This window comes from Gopherus flavomarginatus, chromosome 10 (assembly GCF_025201925.1).
Source record: "Gopherus flavomarginatus isolate rGopFla2 chromosome 10, rGopFla2.mat.asm, whole genome shotgun sequence".
NCBI classification, from domain to species: Eukaryota; Metazoa; Chordata; order Testudines; family Testudinidae; genus Gopherus; species Gopherus flavomarginatus.
The window spans coordinates 50407047-50426952 of NC_066626.1; the positions used below are offsets into that span (position 1 = coordinate 50407047).

Consider the following 19906-nt stretch of genomic DNA (forward strand, 5'->3'; position numbering starts at 1 on the left):
CAACAAAGATCTCCAAAAATTATGGATTTTTCTGCAGAAATGATCATCAGTGAGACACTTAACCTAAGTGACAATTTAAAGGCAAGTATTAAGAGTTAATACACCATTAAGATAAATGGAGACAGCTCACATGTACTATCTTACTCTACCCACTGATATAGATTATATGAAAGATACTATAGAAAATAAAGTTGGCTTGAATACACTTTTTTGTGAACTGTGTTTCCTGATATATAGGGGGCCTTATCAAATTAACGGTCCATTTTGGTCAATTTCATGGATCATAAATTTCATGGTTTCAGCTATTTAAATCTGAAATTTCATGGTGTTGTAACTGTAGGGGTCCGACCCAAAAAGGAGTTGTGGAAGGGCGTGGGGAGGCGATAAGGTTATTGCAGGGTGGTTGTGTGTTGCTATCCTTAATTCTGCATTGCTACTGGCAGTGGCACTGCCTTTAGAGCTAGGCAGCTGGAGATCAGCAGCTGCTGGCTGGGAGCCCAGCTCTGAAGGAAGCACCGCTGCCATCAGCAGCAGCTCAGAAGGAAGGATGGCAGGGTATGGCATTGCCACCTTTACTTCTGTGCTGCTGCCTGCAGAGCTGGGCCCTCAGTTAGCAGCCACCGCTCTCCAGCTGCCCAGCTCTGAAGGCAGTAGTGCGAAAGTAAGAGTGGCCATGCTTACTTCTGTGCTGCTGCTGGCAGTGCTGTCTTCAGAGCTCGGTGCCTGGCCAACTGCTGCCATTCTCTGGCCACCCAGCTATGAAGGCAGCGCAGAAGTAAGGGTGGCAATTAATAATAGAATAATAACATTGGGACCCCTCCTGCAACTCCCTTTTGGGTCAGGACCCCCCATTTGTGAACGCTGGTCTCCCCCATGAAATCTGAATAGTATAGGATAAAAGCAAACAAAAAAACAGATTTCACAGGGAAGACTAGATTTCACAGTTCGTTACACGTTTTTCATGGGTGTGAATTTGGTAGGGCCCTACTGATATATAAACGTCAATTTAGGGTGGGATTTTCAAAGAGGCCTAAGGGATTTAGGATACCTAACAATGGATTTTCGGTGCTTAACTTCCTAAGGACTCTTGGAAAATCCCAGCCCTAGTACACACAGAATATCTCTAATTGTTGAAAATTTACTAAATGCTTTAAGCACAATGTTTTTTCTCTAAATCTAGTTTTCTCATGTCACTGCTGATTGTATGATGTGGCAAATCTTAGATTGGGAACTAAATACTTAAAAAAATAAAACTCTTATCTGAATATTCATAGAACCTGAAAATTACAAATATGTAAAATTTTGAGAAGTTAATCAAGATGGTGTTTTCACCTGCCAAAATGCGAATTCATGGATATTATACCTGCCAGACTGGATAACACCAATGGCTACTAACTAGGCTCCTTATGCAATTTTAGGTGTTACTGATCTAATCACACAGGCAAGAGAAACAGAATTCTGAACTCAGGTCTTGTCAGGTAAGAGAGGAAATGACTTTCAACTATTTAGTTTTAAAATACATTTATATTAAAATCTGTTTAGTGATGTATGATCTTAAGAGACTTTTGGATTTGTTTAATTTAAAAAGCATTTCACTTCATCTTTAAGATACAGCAGTGGAGATAATCTTTACTAGGTAGCGTATGCCATGGCACCTTCTTCCATGAGTGGCCTCATATCTGTTGAAGTTAACACTCCTCTCACAATAGTAATGTTATCTTCAGAAACAAATTCAGGAATGGGCCAAATACTTGTTGGAAGGTGAAGTGGATTTTCAAATACTTAATGCATATTGATTCTCAAAGAAAGACTGTTAGAGTAAACTGAAAAGTCCATTCTACGTCTCACAGTAAGAGTGTTTAGCTGTCAGTATTATTAGTGTAAACCACTTTAAAAGAGCAGAGTCCTAAAACAATAGGAAAAACTTTTCCTACAACATAATTTCTATAATATTAAGTTTCCTGTGTCATTTTGTTGCATCAGATATCAGACACATACACAGAAGCTGAATCTTCCCCATCTGAGCTTTCTAAATGTAGCTCAAGTTACTGTCTAGATTCTGTTCTCAAGAGAAATATATGAATCTGTTTTCTCAACGAACACCACATGTATCCACAGTTTAATAGGAATAAGCTATTTGGGCCTTCTATTTATATTCATTTTTAGTGTGCCTGTCACAGTAGTATTGATGGATCATATGTTTATTTTTATTTCTATAAACAAAAACACACTTAAAACTCTAACTTAAAGAACATTAATTTTATTATTTTCTAAATTTTGAGTGCATCATTTGGGAACCAATGTTGTCTATGCAGCCTTAAATTTTGCTCCCTTGTGCATATGCATTACTATAAAAATTTAATATGATTACATCCTACCTTTTCAACAGGAACCTCAATTCACCCCAAGTATCCCAGGCTCCTTTATTGTAGAAGTTGGACAGCATTCAGTAAACAAAGCAGGGGATCACAGACAGAACTGTCCTCTAGTTAAGGCACTAGAGACTGAGGCTTTGGAGATCTATGTTCCACCTGGCTTTTCCAATGACCTGTAGTATGACCTCCAACAATTCACTCTATGCCTCAGGCCCCATCTACAAAAAGGGGAGCATAATACTTATCTACCTCACAACAGGGTTGTAAGGATAAATTAATTAGTGCTTGTGTGGCACTCAGATTCTATGATGCTCACCACTTTAGAAAAGCCTATAGTGAAAGAATATATTCCTCTACTCTGATATAACGCTGTCCTCGGGAGCCAAAAAATTATAGATGAAACCGTGCTATATCGAACTTGCTTTGATCCGCTGGAGCACGCAGCCCTGCCTCGCCAGAGCGCTGCTTTACCGTGTTATATCCGAATTCATGTTATATCAGGTCGCGTTATATCGGGGTAGAGGTGTATATCCCTATTTAAGGCAGGTTTGGAAGGCAGTGCAATGTATATTATTTTAACTAAAAGTATTTTTTAATATATCATTTAAGCCAGTGCAAACTGCTGGGTCGACAATCTTAATTTCAGTCTTCTTTATATTGATTTGGCTTAGTTCAGTAAAGAAACTACCTAAGCTAAATCAATATAAACCAAGTTTAAGTCAGTTTAACTGTGTCCACACAGGGGTTTTGTATCAGCTTAACTAACAAACAGTTTATAAAACAATTTGAGTTACATCGGTGCAGCCATGTGAATGAGGCCTTAAAGTTAGCCTAAACAGCCAGCTGAAGATTTTCCTAATGGAAGTGGAATCCTCCAGCAGTGTGCAGCCACCATAACCAGTCTTACATTTTCCTTTGCAGCCTCTGGAGATGGAGGCATTTTAGAGGTGTGTGTAGAGAAGGAGGTATGAATAGAGTACTGCAGAGTTCTTTTTATCATCAGCGTTTTGTGCCTGGGTGCAACGTAGAGCAGTCTCAAGACTGCTCTAAGTCATGTCAAAACTGAAACAGCCTCCAGTTGGCCACAGGATTAGGAAGCTGTAAAAGGTGGACTAATACCACGTTTTCAGCCATACTGGGGTATCAGACAAAGCTGGTCCAACTGAGTTTTGAGGACGTAGTGCAGGAATGGACAACTTTAACATAGCAAAGAGCCACAGAATCCACTAAAACCCTTTGGTGGGCTAAGGTGTGTGTCATGGGTTATTGGGAGTGAGGGGGAGGCGAAAAGGGTCAGATCCTGCCCCCAAGGGGCAAGAGGCTGTGGAGGGAGGGAGAGTTGGCATGCAAGCCCAGTCCATATTCACCCCATAGCAGCAGCTCCTGTCCCTCAGGGCTGGGCATGTCTCCCCACTCCAGCTCACTGGCTCTTGCCACAGCATTATGTGATGCATGCATCCAGGCACAGGCGGGGCCCTCTTCCTGTGACACCCTGCTCCCTTCCTGGCCTTGGCACAGGTAGATCACCTGCCCAGAACTGGGCTGTGGCAGGCCAAATAATATGATCTGGTGAGCTGGATGTGGCTCCCTGATCTAGCCCTGTATCTTAGTGCTTATGCAACAAGGGTGCAGAGCTACGGTTACATACACAACCTTAACTTCAGTACTTTCTATGATGGTTGCAAGGTGAAGCAATCTAATGCTCTTTTACTGTAGTTTTCTGTACAGCATTTTCTTGGTTTTTGAAAGAAAATTTTAAAAAATCCATCCTAGGTAGAATAAGCCTTTGATTACGGGGAGGAAGTGATTCATTTGTAGGCATTAACAGTAACCACAATTAGGAATTCTATACAGCAGTTTTAAGAATAGTGAAGAAAAAGTAATTTGACAATTACGTATCAACAAAAACAAGACACAAAGGTCTATTTGGTTAAATAACCCTACAGATTCTATACAGTTAAGACCTAAGATGACATCCAATTAAAGTCATTTGAAGCTGCAATAGTTTTCCTTTTTGCATTTATTATTGCATGATTTAAACCATTTTGATCGTTCGAATTAGTTTTGAAACATTCCAACCACTAACCTACCTGACTGTGTCCCATACTGGAAGCTGCTGTCAATGCCTGCTGAAGTGCATGACATTTTTTTAGTGAAATTTGTTCATGGGAAGGAGCTGTCCAGTCACTGTTAAGCAAATAATCAAGGATATCACAGTGTCCCCTTAATGCACTATGGACCAAAGCACATTGGCCTTTTTTGTCCAGGTAGTCAGCCTGTATGAAAGAACAAAAACTTGAATGTTATAAGTAATCTCAGAGCTCTCATAACAGATCTAGCAACAACAAAGCTCAGCTCAAAGCAATTGATAATCTCATGGGAAGTCTGATGATTCACATTATACTTTCAGAACACTATGTACTACATAAATCATTTTTATGCAAATATTTTTTCTTTTAATTTATAAGTGATATTTTTGGAATTATGGTTCAAAGCAGAGCTGGAATGTAGAGGGAAGGAACATTAGCAGGAATGTTATATGCAAGATATGAGAAGTAGTTCTTCCACTCTACTTAGCACTGACAAGGCCTCATCTGGAGTACTGTGTCCAGTTCTGGGCACCACGCCTCAGGAATGATGCAGACAAACTGAAGAAAGCAACAAAAATGAGTAAAGGTCTAGGAAACACAATCTACAAAGAAAGGTTGAAAAAATTGGGTTTGTTTAGTCTGGAGACAAGACGACTGAAGGGAGGTATGATAGTCTTCTAGTATATAACGGGTTGTTCTAAGGAGAAGGGTGATAAATTGTTCTTTTTATCCACTGAGGACAGGACATGTAGTAATGGGCTTAAATTACTATAAGGGAGATTTAGGTGAGACCTTAGGAAAAACTTCCTGTCAGGATAGTTAAGCAGTGGAACAAATTACCTAGGGAGGTTGTAGAATCTCCATCACTGGAGGTTTTTAAGAACAAGTTAGAAAAACATCTGTCATGGATGGTCTAGATAATACTTAGACTTGCCTCAGTGCCGGGGACTGCACTAAATGACCAATCGAGGTCTCTTGCAGTCCTACTTTTCTATGATACTATGCGACAATTCCCTTGTTCATGTAAAATTAAAGAAACACAAGGAGAGGCTTAAACACAAAAAATAAAAACAGCTTTCCTACTGAATAACTTCAAATAAAAAGATGATTACCAGAAGAGACCATGTGTTTGTGGGTTCCCTCCATTTCTTGCTATGGGACTTAAACACATGCACACACCCCTCTTGATTATGCCTAGACCCTCTGGAGTGTGCAAGAAGCATCGTCACTGCCTTTACCTGTGTATAGTGGCCACACACAATCTTAGTCTTTACCTTCACAGAAATATGAGTACTCTAATCTATCTCTGCTGCACCTCCAGCTCTACACTCTGTAGCCCTATATGATAGATATGGATTTCATTAAAGTCAGGGTGAGTAAATGGCCAACCTTGGAATTTTTTTTTTAAGGTATATTTTACATTTAGAGAGGCTTCTGACTGACCATTTCTTTCTTTTGCATGCTGAAAACCCATCATTATTCTCAGACTCTTGCATCAACAGTGAGGGTAGTGTCAGCTGGGGCAGCAGCGACCGCCTGAAGAGGCTACATCGGCCAAACAAGAACAGAGGAGGACAGCACTCCCATCCCCCCACAAAGGAACTGGTACAGTTTAAGTGAGGAACATTGCATCTGACCCCCTGGGGAGGAGAAAGAAGGTGGGTTTGGAAGGAGGCCCTATGCCGCACCCCTCAAAGCAGTCAGTGATTCTCCAGCTTGTCCATCCTCTTGCTAATGCCGTAGGAGCGCTATCTGGGCAGGTAGACAGATTATCAGTTTGTAAAAAAGTAGCCAAGAGGGTCAGTCTAGGACTGCTAAATTAAAAACACATCCCTCAAAACACTAAAAGATCAAGCCTGTCTAATTACTCATCTGCATGTTGAAAGTGATGGTCAGTACAAACAAAGAACAGGAACTTTCCACACATTTTGACTTCTCCAGTATCTAGTTATTTTGTCTGTTTTCGTCTTAGATTGTGAGCTTTTCTATTTTTCAATGTGAGAAGTAAAACTATCCACTAGAGCTGGCATAGTAATTGCATTGTGGGTTTTTCGGGGATTTTTTTTAAAATCTGCTTTTGGGTTATATTTTTTATAACAGCAACAAGAATTTGGATAGAAAGCATTGGATTTATTTTTTCTACTTTTGGTCTCTCATATAGCTCCATTAGGTATGGAAAGTGATTATATATAGCCACAAAACATGAGACAAATGAATAGGAGACGTGGAGCAACATCTCTGCAATCAGCAAGCAACTTAGGAACTAAATAATGCATGGCCCCATTTAGAGGCCTCTCCATTATTACAGTGCAACCACTGCTATTGGATTTGAAACAGGAATTAATTCAGGAAAGTCCAATAGCTTGTGTTAAGCAGAGAGTCAGACTAGATGATCACAAGAGTCTGTCCTTCTGGCCTTTAAGTCTCTGCGTTCTGGGTGCATATTATTATTCCTTGTATTATGTGCTTAGGAGTCCCAGTCATGGATCAGAGCCCCATTGTGTTAGGCAGTATATAAAGTCATAACAAAGAGCTGGTCCCTGTCCCAAAGAGTTTACAATCCAAGTAACAGGAATAAGTATCCGTTAATGAGCATTTTATACATGTGGCAAATACTAACTAGCCAATTTCTCTGCCAAATATTTAGTGTTTAATCTGTGGGGGGAAAGAACAACAACAGGATTTTGTTCATTCTGCACTTTTGTTACTCATAATCTGACACAGGAGAAACAAATGAAACCCTAATAAATCACCCTATAAACACATCTCAGGAAAATGTTGATTAATCAATCAACATTCCTCCCCTTCGGTGTTCTCCAGAGCTCTGTACCATACCTACATCTCAGCCTTTGTTCCCTCATTCTCATATCCTGTACTGTACTCAACTAGTTCCACTTACATTTGCATTCACTATTTACTTCCTTCTTCCACTCCATGTCTTCTCTTCCCAACATACATGTCCCTACATATGCCTGAAACAATTTCTGTCCTCCTGCACACCAAGTAATTGTAACTCCTCTCCTTCAAATCCCTCAGCCAAAATAAGAGAGGTTGGAGATCTCCCTTGCACTAATTTCCAGTTGAGTGTTTTGTATTTGCACTTGGCCAGAGATGGTAATCTTGCTCTGAGACTTTTACAGATGTTTATGAAAACAACTGTGGTGAGGAATCAGGGAGGCTGCTTAGATCTCTCTTCCCCCAGATTGGGACCTCTGGCTCTCCCTCACCCAACCCTGTCCCCTCACAAAAAATGGGACATGATTCCCACACCCTCCCTGTCTATGGACAAGGGAGAGGGCCTCGGCTCCTACTCCTGGACAGGAAGAAGGGGAGAATCAGCCCTAGGAAAGCTACCCTCCTATGCCATCTAGGGAGGCCCTTAATTACCTCAGCCAGTCCCATGGCTGAACATCCTTCCCAGTATGATACTCTTCTCCCTCCTTTGCCATAATTCCTTTCCTCCTCCTCCTCCTGCCCCTATAGCTTATCCTCTGCCACAGACTGCACAGTGAGGGTCTCACAGAAGGCAAGCCACGGCGACTGTCAGTGGGGTTTGGGGTGCAGGAGTCGAACTTTATCTGCTCTGTGTAGACCCTGCTGGAGTGCTCCAGGTCCTAAAGCTCACCATCAGGGTCCACACAGGGCAATCAGAGAGCAATACACAGCCTGTGGCTTGGGCAGTAAATCGAGCAATGCCTCAACCCATTCAAAATCATTGCAGCTTGCCTCCGATCAGACCCTCACTGTGCAATCTGTGCATGTGCCATAAGTGGAAAAGAACGCCCCCTAAAGCCACAGCAATATTTGCTCTGTTCAATGGACCTGAGTGGTAGTAAGTCTCTCACATACGCGTAATTTATATATGTATAAAATGTGTGTGCTTGCAAGAGTAGTAGTTTTAAGTCTGAATTTGTAGTTTTGTAATTACATGCAAAAATTGGGAGGATTACGGAAAATTAGGAAGGGTTGGGATCTATCTACCCCAAATGAGAAAGGAATACAATGAAATGGAAAAACAACTATGAAATGAGATGATTCAAATGATTCCAAGTAGGAAATAAACAAATATGCTCTCCCATAAACATGTTTCCTCTCCCATTATTGCAATTCCACTCTTATTTCCCTCCCCCATTGCCATGACACTGATTGCTCATCACAAACTTGGGGCCTGCCCCAGGACATCACCAATCAGCTTCAACTCTTCGGCCACAATCTTGGCGAGGTTTATAATGTAAATAGCTCCATTAAATTCAATGGAACTACTCACAAATGTAAAGATAAGCACATACATAAATCTTCGTAGAATTATGGCTTTCTATTGTAAGCTCTTCAGGGCAAGGATCTATGTAAGAATTTATACCCCTTTGGTATATGTGTTTTTTGTTTTTCAAAAATAGTATGTACACAGTGCTCTATATAAGTTGCTAATAAATAATATTGCTCTAAAACATGCCTATACAATATTTTCCTAGCCATGAATGCTGTAGTTAAAATCATCCTTTGATGTCATAGCTTACCCTTGCACCCTTTTTGCAGAGCAGTGAAACCAAGTTCATGTGACCTGCAGCGGCTGCATAGCTAAGTGGGGTCATTCCATTTTCAGATGTCCCATCCAGAGCAGCTCCAAATTCCACCAGAAGAGTGACCATTTCTTCATGTCCCAGGTGCGATTCAACACACAGTATTGGAGCATTATTTAGAACTTCAGTCCTGTAATTCACATTTGCTCCCCCCAAGATCAGCAGACGACTCACCTGAAGGAGAATTTAAACAAGCTATGTTTTTCTCCACATTTATCATAGCATATCATCACCTTAGTTAGAGAGGCTGCAGAAGTATCTCATTTTTTATTCTGATTTTGGAATTAAAATTAAATTCAGTTTCCATTTATATTACATATTGATATTAATGTGACGTAAAAAAAAGTTTTAAAGCCTTTGGCTAGCAGTTATATCTTTGGTTTACTAGCTCTAAATTCAAGCTATAAATCCACAAAATTATTAAGTTTAAAATCTTTATAACCTCTTCACCACTATCTGTTCCCATCGCACAACATATATTGTTACGCTGGAGCTCTATAATTTGCTTGCAACCCTTTGAAAACACTTAGCAGTTGGCCAAAATTGCAACCTTCTCCCCCTCCCCTAATGGGCAATTCCAATAATGGAGCCTACACTTCCCATTTTCCCCCAATTTTCCCTCTTTCACCTTTAAATTTCCCCATGGTATGTTTGTTGTTCCCTATCAAAAAACAACAACTATTTCCCTGCAGATCATTACTTTTTCCATTTAGCAAAACACAGATTGTGTTCCTTGATCTCCAATGGTACTTGAAATTAGCATGTTTCTGTGTGCATAGCCTTGTTCCCTTACTTGCCTTACCACATCACCAATATGAGCACAAGGCTGGGCCTAGCGTTAGTTTCATAGAATCACAGAATATCAGGGTTGGAAGAGACCCCAGGAGGTCATCTAGTCCAACTCCCTGCTCAAAGCAGGACCAACCCCAACTAAATCTGCTGAAGAATCAGCAGGAAAGTACAAGAACAGAAAACGTGTTTCAGGTCCACAAAAACATTGACTAGATTAATTTACTGTCTTGGAAATGGAAGGATCTCCCACCTCCCATTTTTAAATTGCTATTAATGACATCTTCCAGCAGAATACAATAAATTTAGGGCAGGCTGAATTTGGGCTTAAAGTTACTGTTAAATTCTTCTCTAACCCTAAAACACAGTCATCAAAGAAATGTGCTAAAATTATGAAAAGCCAGATAACACACAAAAGAAGGGCAGTCTAAAGGCTTAGTCCTGCAAACACAGTTACTCCATGCATATGTTTTTGTAGGATAGGTCCCTAAAATGGTCCACTATGAAACCTATTATTACCCTAGTTGACATCACTGTGGCTCAATGCCTCATTGTTCCTCCTATTCATTTGTATTTTAGGGTTTTACAGGCATATATGAAACAGGCATATATGACCTCAAGTTGCTTCTTTTTAATTTTACAATTAAACCACAACCAAGCTCTGACTATGTGGGTAAATGACAGCTAAATGGCTAGCAATTTTTTTGTTTTAATCAACAGCCTGATTGTAGACAGCTCTTAGTATGTGCACAGTGAGAACAGTGATATAAGTAAGGCGTTTCCTTCTCCCTTATGTTTGCCTGGTCTCTCTCTGCACCCCCTGGGGCAGTGTACTGCAACTGAGGTAAAGATGGACACAGCCATGTCACACTCCCCTGTATTAGCTTTCATCGGAGGAAGAGGGAGGAGTATACTGAACCTCAGGAGAGGACAACTCCTTCTGCATGTTGGATTGTATAGTTTAAACTAGGTCACCACATGCCAGAAACTAATCTTCGGTACTACATTTCATCATATTTAAAATGAGGAGACTAAATTCTGCTCTAAATTAGTAAACTGGGTGTGGTCCTTGGGCTCCTGATAACTTGTCAATATAATGCTCGCTCAGACATAAATGTGAGCAGTCAAAATCGAGGGAAAAACTCCACTGACTTTAATGAGAACTGGATCAGTCTCCAAGACACAATCAATAGTAAGATTTTAAACAGAAGAAGAATCCGTAACTGAACTTCCTGCACGTGTCAGTTTTTTAGAAAACAAGGTCTTGTGCATTTACCACATAATATCTCCACATTGCAGGGTTGTGAAATTATAGTCAAAAGAGCTATACTTAACCTTACTGGCAAGGGCATATTTTGAACTCATTTTCCAATATATGAATTTTCTCCAGTCAATTTATGACTTGCTTTAAATTCTATATTAAAAATATTTTCCTTTAAAGGACACTTTTTTTAGGCTGTAATTAAATGTTGGCATCTATGAATCTATAACATTGGCAGCTCTCTGCTGAAATGAAAATCCATCAGTGAAGGATTCATACAAATATGAATTAAAGTGGCTTTTTACAGAAATACCCCTCAAGAAACTCTACCTACAATTCTTCTGGATAGTATTCATTCACCATTATTATTCTGAATATTCTTTTAATTACATGCATAATTTTTGCAAGTTCTATTTTAAAAGACAGTGGATGTATAAAGCAAACCAATACCATTAAGACAGCATGATGCTACAAATAAGGTACACAGATTTCTGCAAAAACAGATATTTTACAATACCTATTAAAAACGCGCAGTCTTTAAAATGATCCCACGTTAGCTGTTTCAGCAAAGGTTTCAGAAGAGCCAGGACTAAATGAGATTAAATTTAAGTTATATAAATAACAACTAAGAACCCAATATATATTGGACCACCCCACAACACTTGTTAGATGGGTGGGTTTTATTTTTAATTCCTCCCACAAGGAATCATTTGTGATAAAATAACACTTAACTTTTAACAGAGCATCTCAAATTACTTTACAAACAACTAAGCACCACACCCATTTTACAAACAGGCAAACTGAGGCATTAAGTGACCTGTCCCAAAGTAAAAAATAGAAACAGGTGTGGGACTCAGGAGTCCTCATACTTGACTATGCGTCCATGCAATCTGTTGAAATTCAGATCTTCTCAGTTTAATGTTTAAGCTCAGCATGTTTTCTACTGTCTCTCTCTCTCTATGTCAGGGTTTTAAACTGCCGCCCTTCACCATACTAATCCAAATGCCTTCTTTGTACAATTGATCGCAACAGCAAAATTCCTAGTAGACTTCATGGAGTCTCTGGCATTTCTATTCTGGAGTAAAATCTCTGCTTGGGGTACAGATGTGTTTTGGTTTTGTTTAAATTGATTCATGTACTAAATACCCATTTGGATTAAGATTTAGGAATAATCCAAAATGAGATAAAATGCAACAGAGTGAAGAACAGACTGTTACTGATAGTCACAGAAGTCAAATTCCCCAATAAAACACAAAAGCTAAAGGAGGGCACAACACAGATAGCATTCATTCAGTTGCAGGGCAACAAATGTACCTTCTCATAAATATGGTCTGAAATTTAATCTCATAAAAATGTTTATGATTTGATGAGTAATGTCCTCCAGATTCTCAGTGTCTATTTTAAAAATACATTGACTCTCTGGGCAAAAAAAATCTTAAGATATTCATTGCAATTTATAAGTTGGCCCTAGAAAAGCAAACCTTTACTTCCCTCTTTGCTGACTTTATAGCACTTAAATATTATTCACAGACCATCTCTGGATGACATCTAGTTATCACTGGTATTTTAATTATGTATGATATTTTCACACTAGGTAATCCTGTCCTCACTGAAGTCAGTGGAAAAACTCCCATCGATTTCATTGGTGCAAGATCAGAACCATTTGTGATTCAGATGGCATCCTCAGTGCATAATTCTTATTTTCTTACCTTCACATTAGGTGTATAGAGGTTTCTCAGAGAAGCAAGGGCAGCTGACAATCCATCTGTGCTATATCCAACCCACAGGGCTTGAAGGTGACTGGAAGAAATTCCAGTTTTTTTGCTGAGACCCTAGGAGAAATGATAAAATAAAGAGATACTTTTAGAAATAGGATTGCAGAGATAATTTACATTTTTTATATGGATGAGGCATAATTTGTAAGAATTATTTATAAGAATATTAGCTGTTTATAGAGGTGATTTGTAACTATTAAAACACCCAGTCTGGAATCATCTCAAACATTTGTGCATTTATACTGATATCATACAACTGTGTTTTTAAAATATGTGGATTTTACCTTGAAAATGTGTGCTTTAAGAATGTGATGACCAAGTTCCATCGTTTGCTGACGGTTTAATTTTCCCTCTTGCCGAGAAAACATGAATGCCAGTAGAGCATGCCCGTTCCTAGCAAAAGGAAGGAAATGAGATAGTAGCACACATTTATTTAGTAAAGATTTAGTTACATTTATGTCATGCATACTTCAATGTTTTTTGTTTCACCTAGTTAAACTTTTCAAATATCTCCATGTGTCAATTTAAATACGAAAATTTTTAAATGTCCCAAGAGAGAAAACTTTTTAATACTTGTCCCTGAGTTCATAAGTTTTTACATTAGGAGAGGGGACAACAGAGTTCTGTCTCTAAGTAAAGTTAATTCACTTCTAAAAGAATAAATCTGAATTGAACAGGGTCATAGGAAATCTGAAGAGTCGCATCATGAAAAGTGTTCAGGTCTCAAGCACCAGATCAGAATCCCCACTGACTGGAGATGGAAGGGGTCAAGTCAACAAGACACCCTAAATAGATATTGCAATGTTCTGCTAAATCTGACTGTTGCATTTTTCCATACCTCTAATAATATATGAAATTCTGTTAAAACCTGCAAGCCCTTAAAAAAATGACAGAGCATCCTTTTCTTTTCATAATAAAATGAACACACAAACAGACATAAAAACCACCATCAGCTTGAAACATATGCCTAACATACTATAGCAGTCACTTTTTCAGAAAATTTACAGCTTCTGATATAATTCTGGGCATTGTTATATGAAGCAAACACAGAGTGGTGAATTTTACGTAATTAAATTCAATTGTTATTAGATCAGTTTTATCATGTAAAACCCATGGTTTTGTAAAACTTAGAACTGAATTCTTAAAATTTTGAGGCAGCTGGGTGCAATACTGGTAAATCCATGTTTAGAATTATCACCAAAATCTACTTTATGTATGTGTGATGGTCCTAACTCATTTTAAAATGTTTTTTAAAGGACTAAACTCCAACCCCTGACTAGTGTGGCAAAACGAAAAATGCAGGCTGGCAAAATGGACTATGCAGGCTACCAAAATATGCACACACCGTGTTTTTCAGTGGCTCTGACTTACATAATGCATACTATACAACCCAAGAAAGGGGAGTAGGGTCAAATTGAAATGGGAGTGTCTGAGTAATTTAAAAAAAAACAAAATAAGGTGAGACAATGATCTATTGCCTTATTTCCCGACAGAAAAGGTAGCTTTCAAAGTCTGAGTTTGTAAGAAACCTTACAGTATTTTCCTATTGCAGATTTTGCCAAGGAGATAAAAATAGGAGACTTCTCATAAATTACACTTCTTCACCAAGATAGTGAAATCACATAGCTTAATTAATCTACTAAAGGTACATTCTGCTCTCAGATGGATAGGCCCAGCTCTCATTGACTCCATGAGGAGTTGCATTTAGGCATTAGAAGACAAAACTTGGCTTTAAACATGCACAGCACTTCCTTTGAAAAAGATGCGTCTGTTTAACATTACTCTCTCCTCCCATCAGTGATCAAAAGTGATAATTAAAATCTGTAACAGCAGCTCTCTGTACATATTACAGTTTATTGCAGCCTTAATTTACCTTGGCTCACATAAGAAGTTTGTATTTTCACCATCCGCTCTCCAAACAAGCCATTCCCTGAAGGAAGGATGGCAGAACATACGTGTTTTGTCACGCCTTTTTATCAGAAAGCACGAAAGGGCCTCCATCCTCTGTTGGAAGTCTTCCCAGTCCTGTTCACCATTTACTTGACCAGCATTAATAGCTTGGAAAATCTGGTCATCTGTCATGGGATGAAGAGATGCTAGTGCCACATTTAACACTGGCAGTGCTCTCTCAAAAGCAGAGTTGGTCATGAACTTCATGTTGCACTGTAGCAAATAAAGTTCTGATAGAGACACAGGAACTACCTTGTAACTTGCACTTTTTATCACCAAGTGACCTTTCTGAAAAAGATCCAGTGTCAGTTTCAAATAGAGATAAGATCCCAAGCTCTTCATGATCAGGTGGTTACTCACTTTCCCGATTATGGCTGCATCAGCTTTCCCATTTAAAGATATATTGTTTATAATTTCCTGACTGCTGTTGATCCTGTACTGAATATATGAATTCAAGTCACCATGAATTTCTTTGTTATCTGGGAAGTCATCTAGGGATATTTTGAAAAAGGGCAGTGAACTCGTATTTTCCTGTAACAAAACACACACACGTGCACACATTATAGCATTTCAGAATTGAAAATTCAGTCTAGCTTCACTATATTTTTCTTTTGTGAGAGGCATTAGATATAGATAAGAAAGATCTATTAGCTCTATTATGCTCTTGTAAATATAGTAACTTGAAAACAGGTAACATGTTACATTTTTACACTACATCATCTTTCTTCTGAGAATCTCAGAACACTTTATTAACAAACTCTTGAAGGGTAGATGAAGGATGTATAGTGGTCATTTCAAATTTAGGGCAGCAGAATGCAAAGTTACCAGAAATGGAATTTGGCCAGGAAACTGTTTTACATCCCTTTGCCTACAAATAGTTTAGTAATGACTCAGAGAGAAGAGGACCATCACCACCATTTCCAGCAGCAGGTGTTCCTCGGAGGTCTCCCATCCAAGTACTGACTGAGCATGACTATTTAGTTAGGGAGAACTGACAATTACAGAACGGGTGATCTAGGTATGGTGGTTTTACCTGAACACACATTTATGGTGTATAAAAAACAGTAATTCAGATAACAGATGCATTGCGTAGTCTAGAAAACTTTTCAAACACCTTTAGTATAAATGAGCTCCATTATAATACAATGCATTTCTTGTGTAATTAAAAACAGATAAATGGATAAATAATCTGAACTTTCAGTCTGGGGGCACTGACATTATGAAACTATTGTAGCCCCATGCCTCCCAGAATCCAGATAGTTGTTTCATGGACTATGTATTAGAGAAAGACTTATTCTAAATAAGTGATCCTTTCAGGAGAAGTCCCAAATAAATCAACCTTTAGTTGGGAACTAACCACCTCACACTCTGTAAGATGTTGAGAACTCCTAACTTCTATTGATTCAATATCCAATTCTCATCTCACCTGAGGGCTATGAAAAATGTAGCTCATGTTTTGTCACTTATCTCACTGGCATACTTCAGAAAACAAGGGGGAAAAAATCCTATTTATCCACCACAAAGCAAAAACATATGGCACAATTTTTATTTTTGTCTCTGAATTCCCCTAAAAGAGCCTTCTTTCAAGGTAACATCCTTGTAGCAGTGTAAAAAGTCACTTAAGAGAAAAAGAAGCTAAACAAAAAATATGATTTTTACCTGAAAGTTAGTTCTTACAGTCACAATCAGCTTCAACCAGGAAGGAAATTTAGAGATAATGTTTGTGATAAATGAAGAAAGTGTGTCACCATAATCAGGTTTATGGAATTCAGCCTCATTTAAACCATCTATCAAAATGATGTATTCTTCCTCTGGAATTCTCTGCTCTGCATAATAAAAGTAAAAAAACCCCAGGAGATTGCACATTTTCCCACAAACAGAGACTCATTTTTATGCACAATTTTGAAAATCTTAGTACAGGTAACTTTATACACACCTGGAGAAATTTTGCAAGTCAGAATATCCAACCAAAAATCACCACCATCACTAATCTCACTTAGATTAAAACTGAATTTTTAAAATCTAATTTACTATTTATGCTGTTTGCTTGCTTTTTGGCACTTTACTCTCTTTAGTCAATTAAAATAATTCATAGTTTCATTTTCCAAATCTCATGACTAGCACTATCCTGCAAGGTCTGGGTTACAAAAACTGCAGGGGAACATCCACACATTTCCAACTGTGTTTTCAGTCACACTTTATATTTAAGCTCCATTTTGTAAATGATATACTGAAAAGGTTAATTGATTTAATAGATTTTACAAGCATGTTAAAAACATGAGTAGTAGGTGTTATAGATCGTTATAAGTACATCAATAGAAGGTCCCATATGTAATTACAAGCACTTACTGACCCTTTGATTCTAACGAATAACCATTTATTAGAACTTTTATTAATCATGTATTAAACTTTTACAAACCATTATAAGACAAAACACCTATGTAAATAAGACATGGGGCAACATATTGAAAAAAGAGAAAACAAAATATATCTGCTCACTAAGTTAGCATTGTCCATTCTGTGCACCATATGAGGTAAGGATTCCGTGGGAAAAAACAGTATGTGACCACAGAATTAAGGAAAGTATCATAATACATATGCACAAAGGGGCTGAATTAAGGTTCCACAGGCCATCTTAATTATAACATTTCCTAATTTTGGCCACTTGACTTTTCAATTTTAATAACGTTCCTTTAACATAGTATGTAATTTCCTAAGTTTTTTTAAGAAAGCACACTCTGCCACTTCAGCTATGGTGTAACTGAAAGCAGTAGTGTGTTGTCACCCTCTACGCAGACCAGCACTAAAGAGGGATGAGACATACTTTGCCGGTGGGGTTCACCATTATTTGCTGACAATAAAAGAATGGTGAGATTCGGGAATCCTGGGCTCCATTCCAAGCTCTGGAGGATAGCATGTCCTAGTGGGCCAAGACTCTTTGGAGAGGGGATCCCTTCTTCCTTACCTGCTCCAACCTGTCGCTTCCCCACCACAAATCCTCATCTCAGCCCCATTGTCATCACCTACTTAGTCCCAGGCTCCTCTACATTCAGGCTTCTCATCCAAGTCCCAACAAGTCCTAGCCTCACCCCTTTCAATACAGCACAACAGTCTATCCCACACTTCCCATCTTCCCAACCCCCAGCTCCTTGTCCCAGTCTCAGTTCTTCCCCCACAACCTGGCTCATATGTCTTTTCTCCCATCTTAACTTTTCCCTCCCCTTACGTCACTGTTTCTCAATTACAATCTCTCCTCTAACTCCTCAGCCAATCCCAGTCACCATCACTCACTCCCCCCACATCCCAACTCCTAGTCCCACTTTCCCTTTTCCTCTTCCTCTTCCCCTAGCAGCCTCCAGTCCCCAACACACCCAGGTTCCTTGTCCAAATCTACTCTCCCCACATCCCCCTTGAGGTCTGGCTTTTGTCTCCTCTGTATTTGATTTGGGCAGCTTCCTTCTGCATGCTGCCTCAGCCCAGCTGGAGGATCATCAGGAGCATGGAGGAGACAGACTTCCTGCTCTCAGCTCAAGTGCTCAGACCCAGCCCTGGCTTGGCACTTAGCAGCCTTATGCTGCAATTACAGGGAGAGTCCTGCTCAGCCCCGGAGTAGACCAGTACAGATGGAATCCTGCGGAATTTAGCTAAAATCTAAGACGTTTCTACTGAGCATGCATGAACTGTGATTTTTTGAAGACTTACAATTTGCCAAATTGCAGTGGATTTTCATGAGAACAACAAAAGACAGATCCCTCACACATATGCCAATCCCCTGCAAATTTCAAGTTCCTGCTCTACAGCATGGGAGTGCTACAGCTTTTCAAAGAAAGGATACCAGAATTTTGTAACATGGGCGAACATATTGTTTTCTTTCAGCCTTGTATTCAGAAACACCAAATTGCTTTAGCTGATGTTTTCCAAATTCAACCTGAGGCAGACACCCAGTATGGAGAATTTCAGCCCAGACAATTAAAGCAGGGCGAAGTTATACACAGCTGAAAACTGGGTCTTATAATGGGAAGTGGTGGGCAACCTTAATGGGTGATAGAAGTCCTGCCTATAATTTATAAATGTATCCTTAACAATAAGTGTGCTCACTGACATTTTAAAAAGAGTCATGAAAACATTACTTTTAATATTGGAGGAAATTTTAAAACTAAAATACTCCTGTCTGAAAATTGTCTGCTATTCTTACAAGTAACATCAAAAATGATTATAACTGAAAGAGATTAAAAGAAAAACATTCGAGCTAGTGAAGTCATTCCTATACATTTAATCATCTCCCTCAGATCATTAAATACATATATCAGATTATTTTAGGATTTTTTGGTCATTTACAAAAAGTTTAGAGACAGTTTCTCAGTAACCTGCTACTTGGCATACCTTTCCTGAGGTTTGCAAGTGGTTCCAAAACTCCTCTTTTAAAAGCTGCTACTGGATCCTGGACACAGGACCTAAGGCTAAGCATACTTTGTAGATGAGGCTCTTTTATCAGAAGATCTCTATATGCTGTTAACTGATGTGACCGGCAAAGTAAAGCTGCAATACTGTGCACAAATTCTGGGACAAGACACGTATATGTGTTGTCAGCCTGGCAATAGTGATAGGCAACAACCTAAAAAAAGAAAGTCAGATTACCACATTTTTATGGATGACACTGTAGAAACACAGTTTCTTTTACTTAAGACAAAAAAATTAAGCTAATTTATTTTGCTGAATGGCAGCCCCCAAGGTATGTTCAATTTTAGAAAAGTTATCCTGATTCATATTGTGTGAAAGATAAGCCCAATGGAATCATGGCACAAGAAAAAAACAACACGGAAACAGTGTTACTACAGTAGAGGGTGGAAAGAGGATACACAGAAATCCAAACATCCATTTTGGACATAATAAATAAACCACAAATCTGAATCTCTGCCACTTGGCAAGAGCCTCCTTGGCATTTGTGTATGACTGGAGTTCAGCAGGCAAGGCAGAACCTGAGGCCCCTGCTACAGCACAAGAAAACTTCCAGAACAGAACCTGAAAATCTGTGAAAGCTCTATCTGAGCAAGCTGATCAGTTGAATGTTACAGTATCACTGTAG

The 19906-nt window shown here is 38.9% G+C and overlaps 1 protein-coding gene and 1 long non-coding RNA gene across 6 annotated transcripts in view; one reads left to right on the forward strand and one right to left on the reverse strand.

Annotated features, from left to right (window-relative positions):
• LOC127058914 (uncharacterized) overlaps window positions 1-19906 on the forward strand; it is a 68241-nt gene that overhangs the window by 42812 nt on the left and 5523 nt on the right. The window contains exon 4 of the long non-coding RNA XR_007776492.1: window positions 9002-9129. This is a non-coding gene — a long non-coding RNA (uncharacterized LOC127058914). The remainder of the gene's footprint in view (window positions 1-9001; window positions 9130-19906) is intronic.
• The window catches only part of TANC1 (tetratricopeptide repeat, ankyrin repeat and coiled-coil containing 1), a 197949-nt gene that overhangs the window by 40691 nt on the left and 137352 nt on the right, over window positions 1-19906 (reverse strand). For all 5 annotated transcript variants that reach the window (XM_050969154.1, XM_050969158.1, XM_050969155.1 and 2 more), the window contains 7 exons: window positions 19204-19435; window positions 16480-16646; window positions 14744-15351; window positions 13155-13263; window positions 12805-12927; window positions 8983-9219; window positions 4466-4651 (listed from right to left, as the gene is read on the reverse strand). In XM_050969154.1, coding sequence (XP_050825111.1) covers window positions 4466-4651; window positions 8983-9219; window positions 12805-12927; window positions 13155-13263; window positions 14744-15351; window positions 16480-16646; window positions 19204-19435 — 1662 coding nt within the window. The remainder of the gene's footprint in view (window positions 1-4465; window positions 4652-8982; window positions 9220-12804; window positions 12928-13154; window positions 13264-14743; window positions 15352-16479; window positions 16647-19203; window positions 19436-19906) is intronic.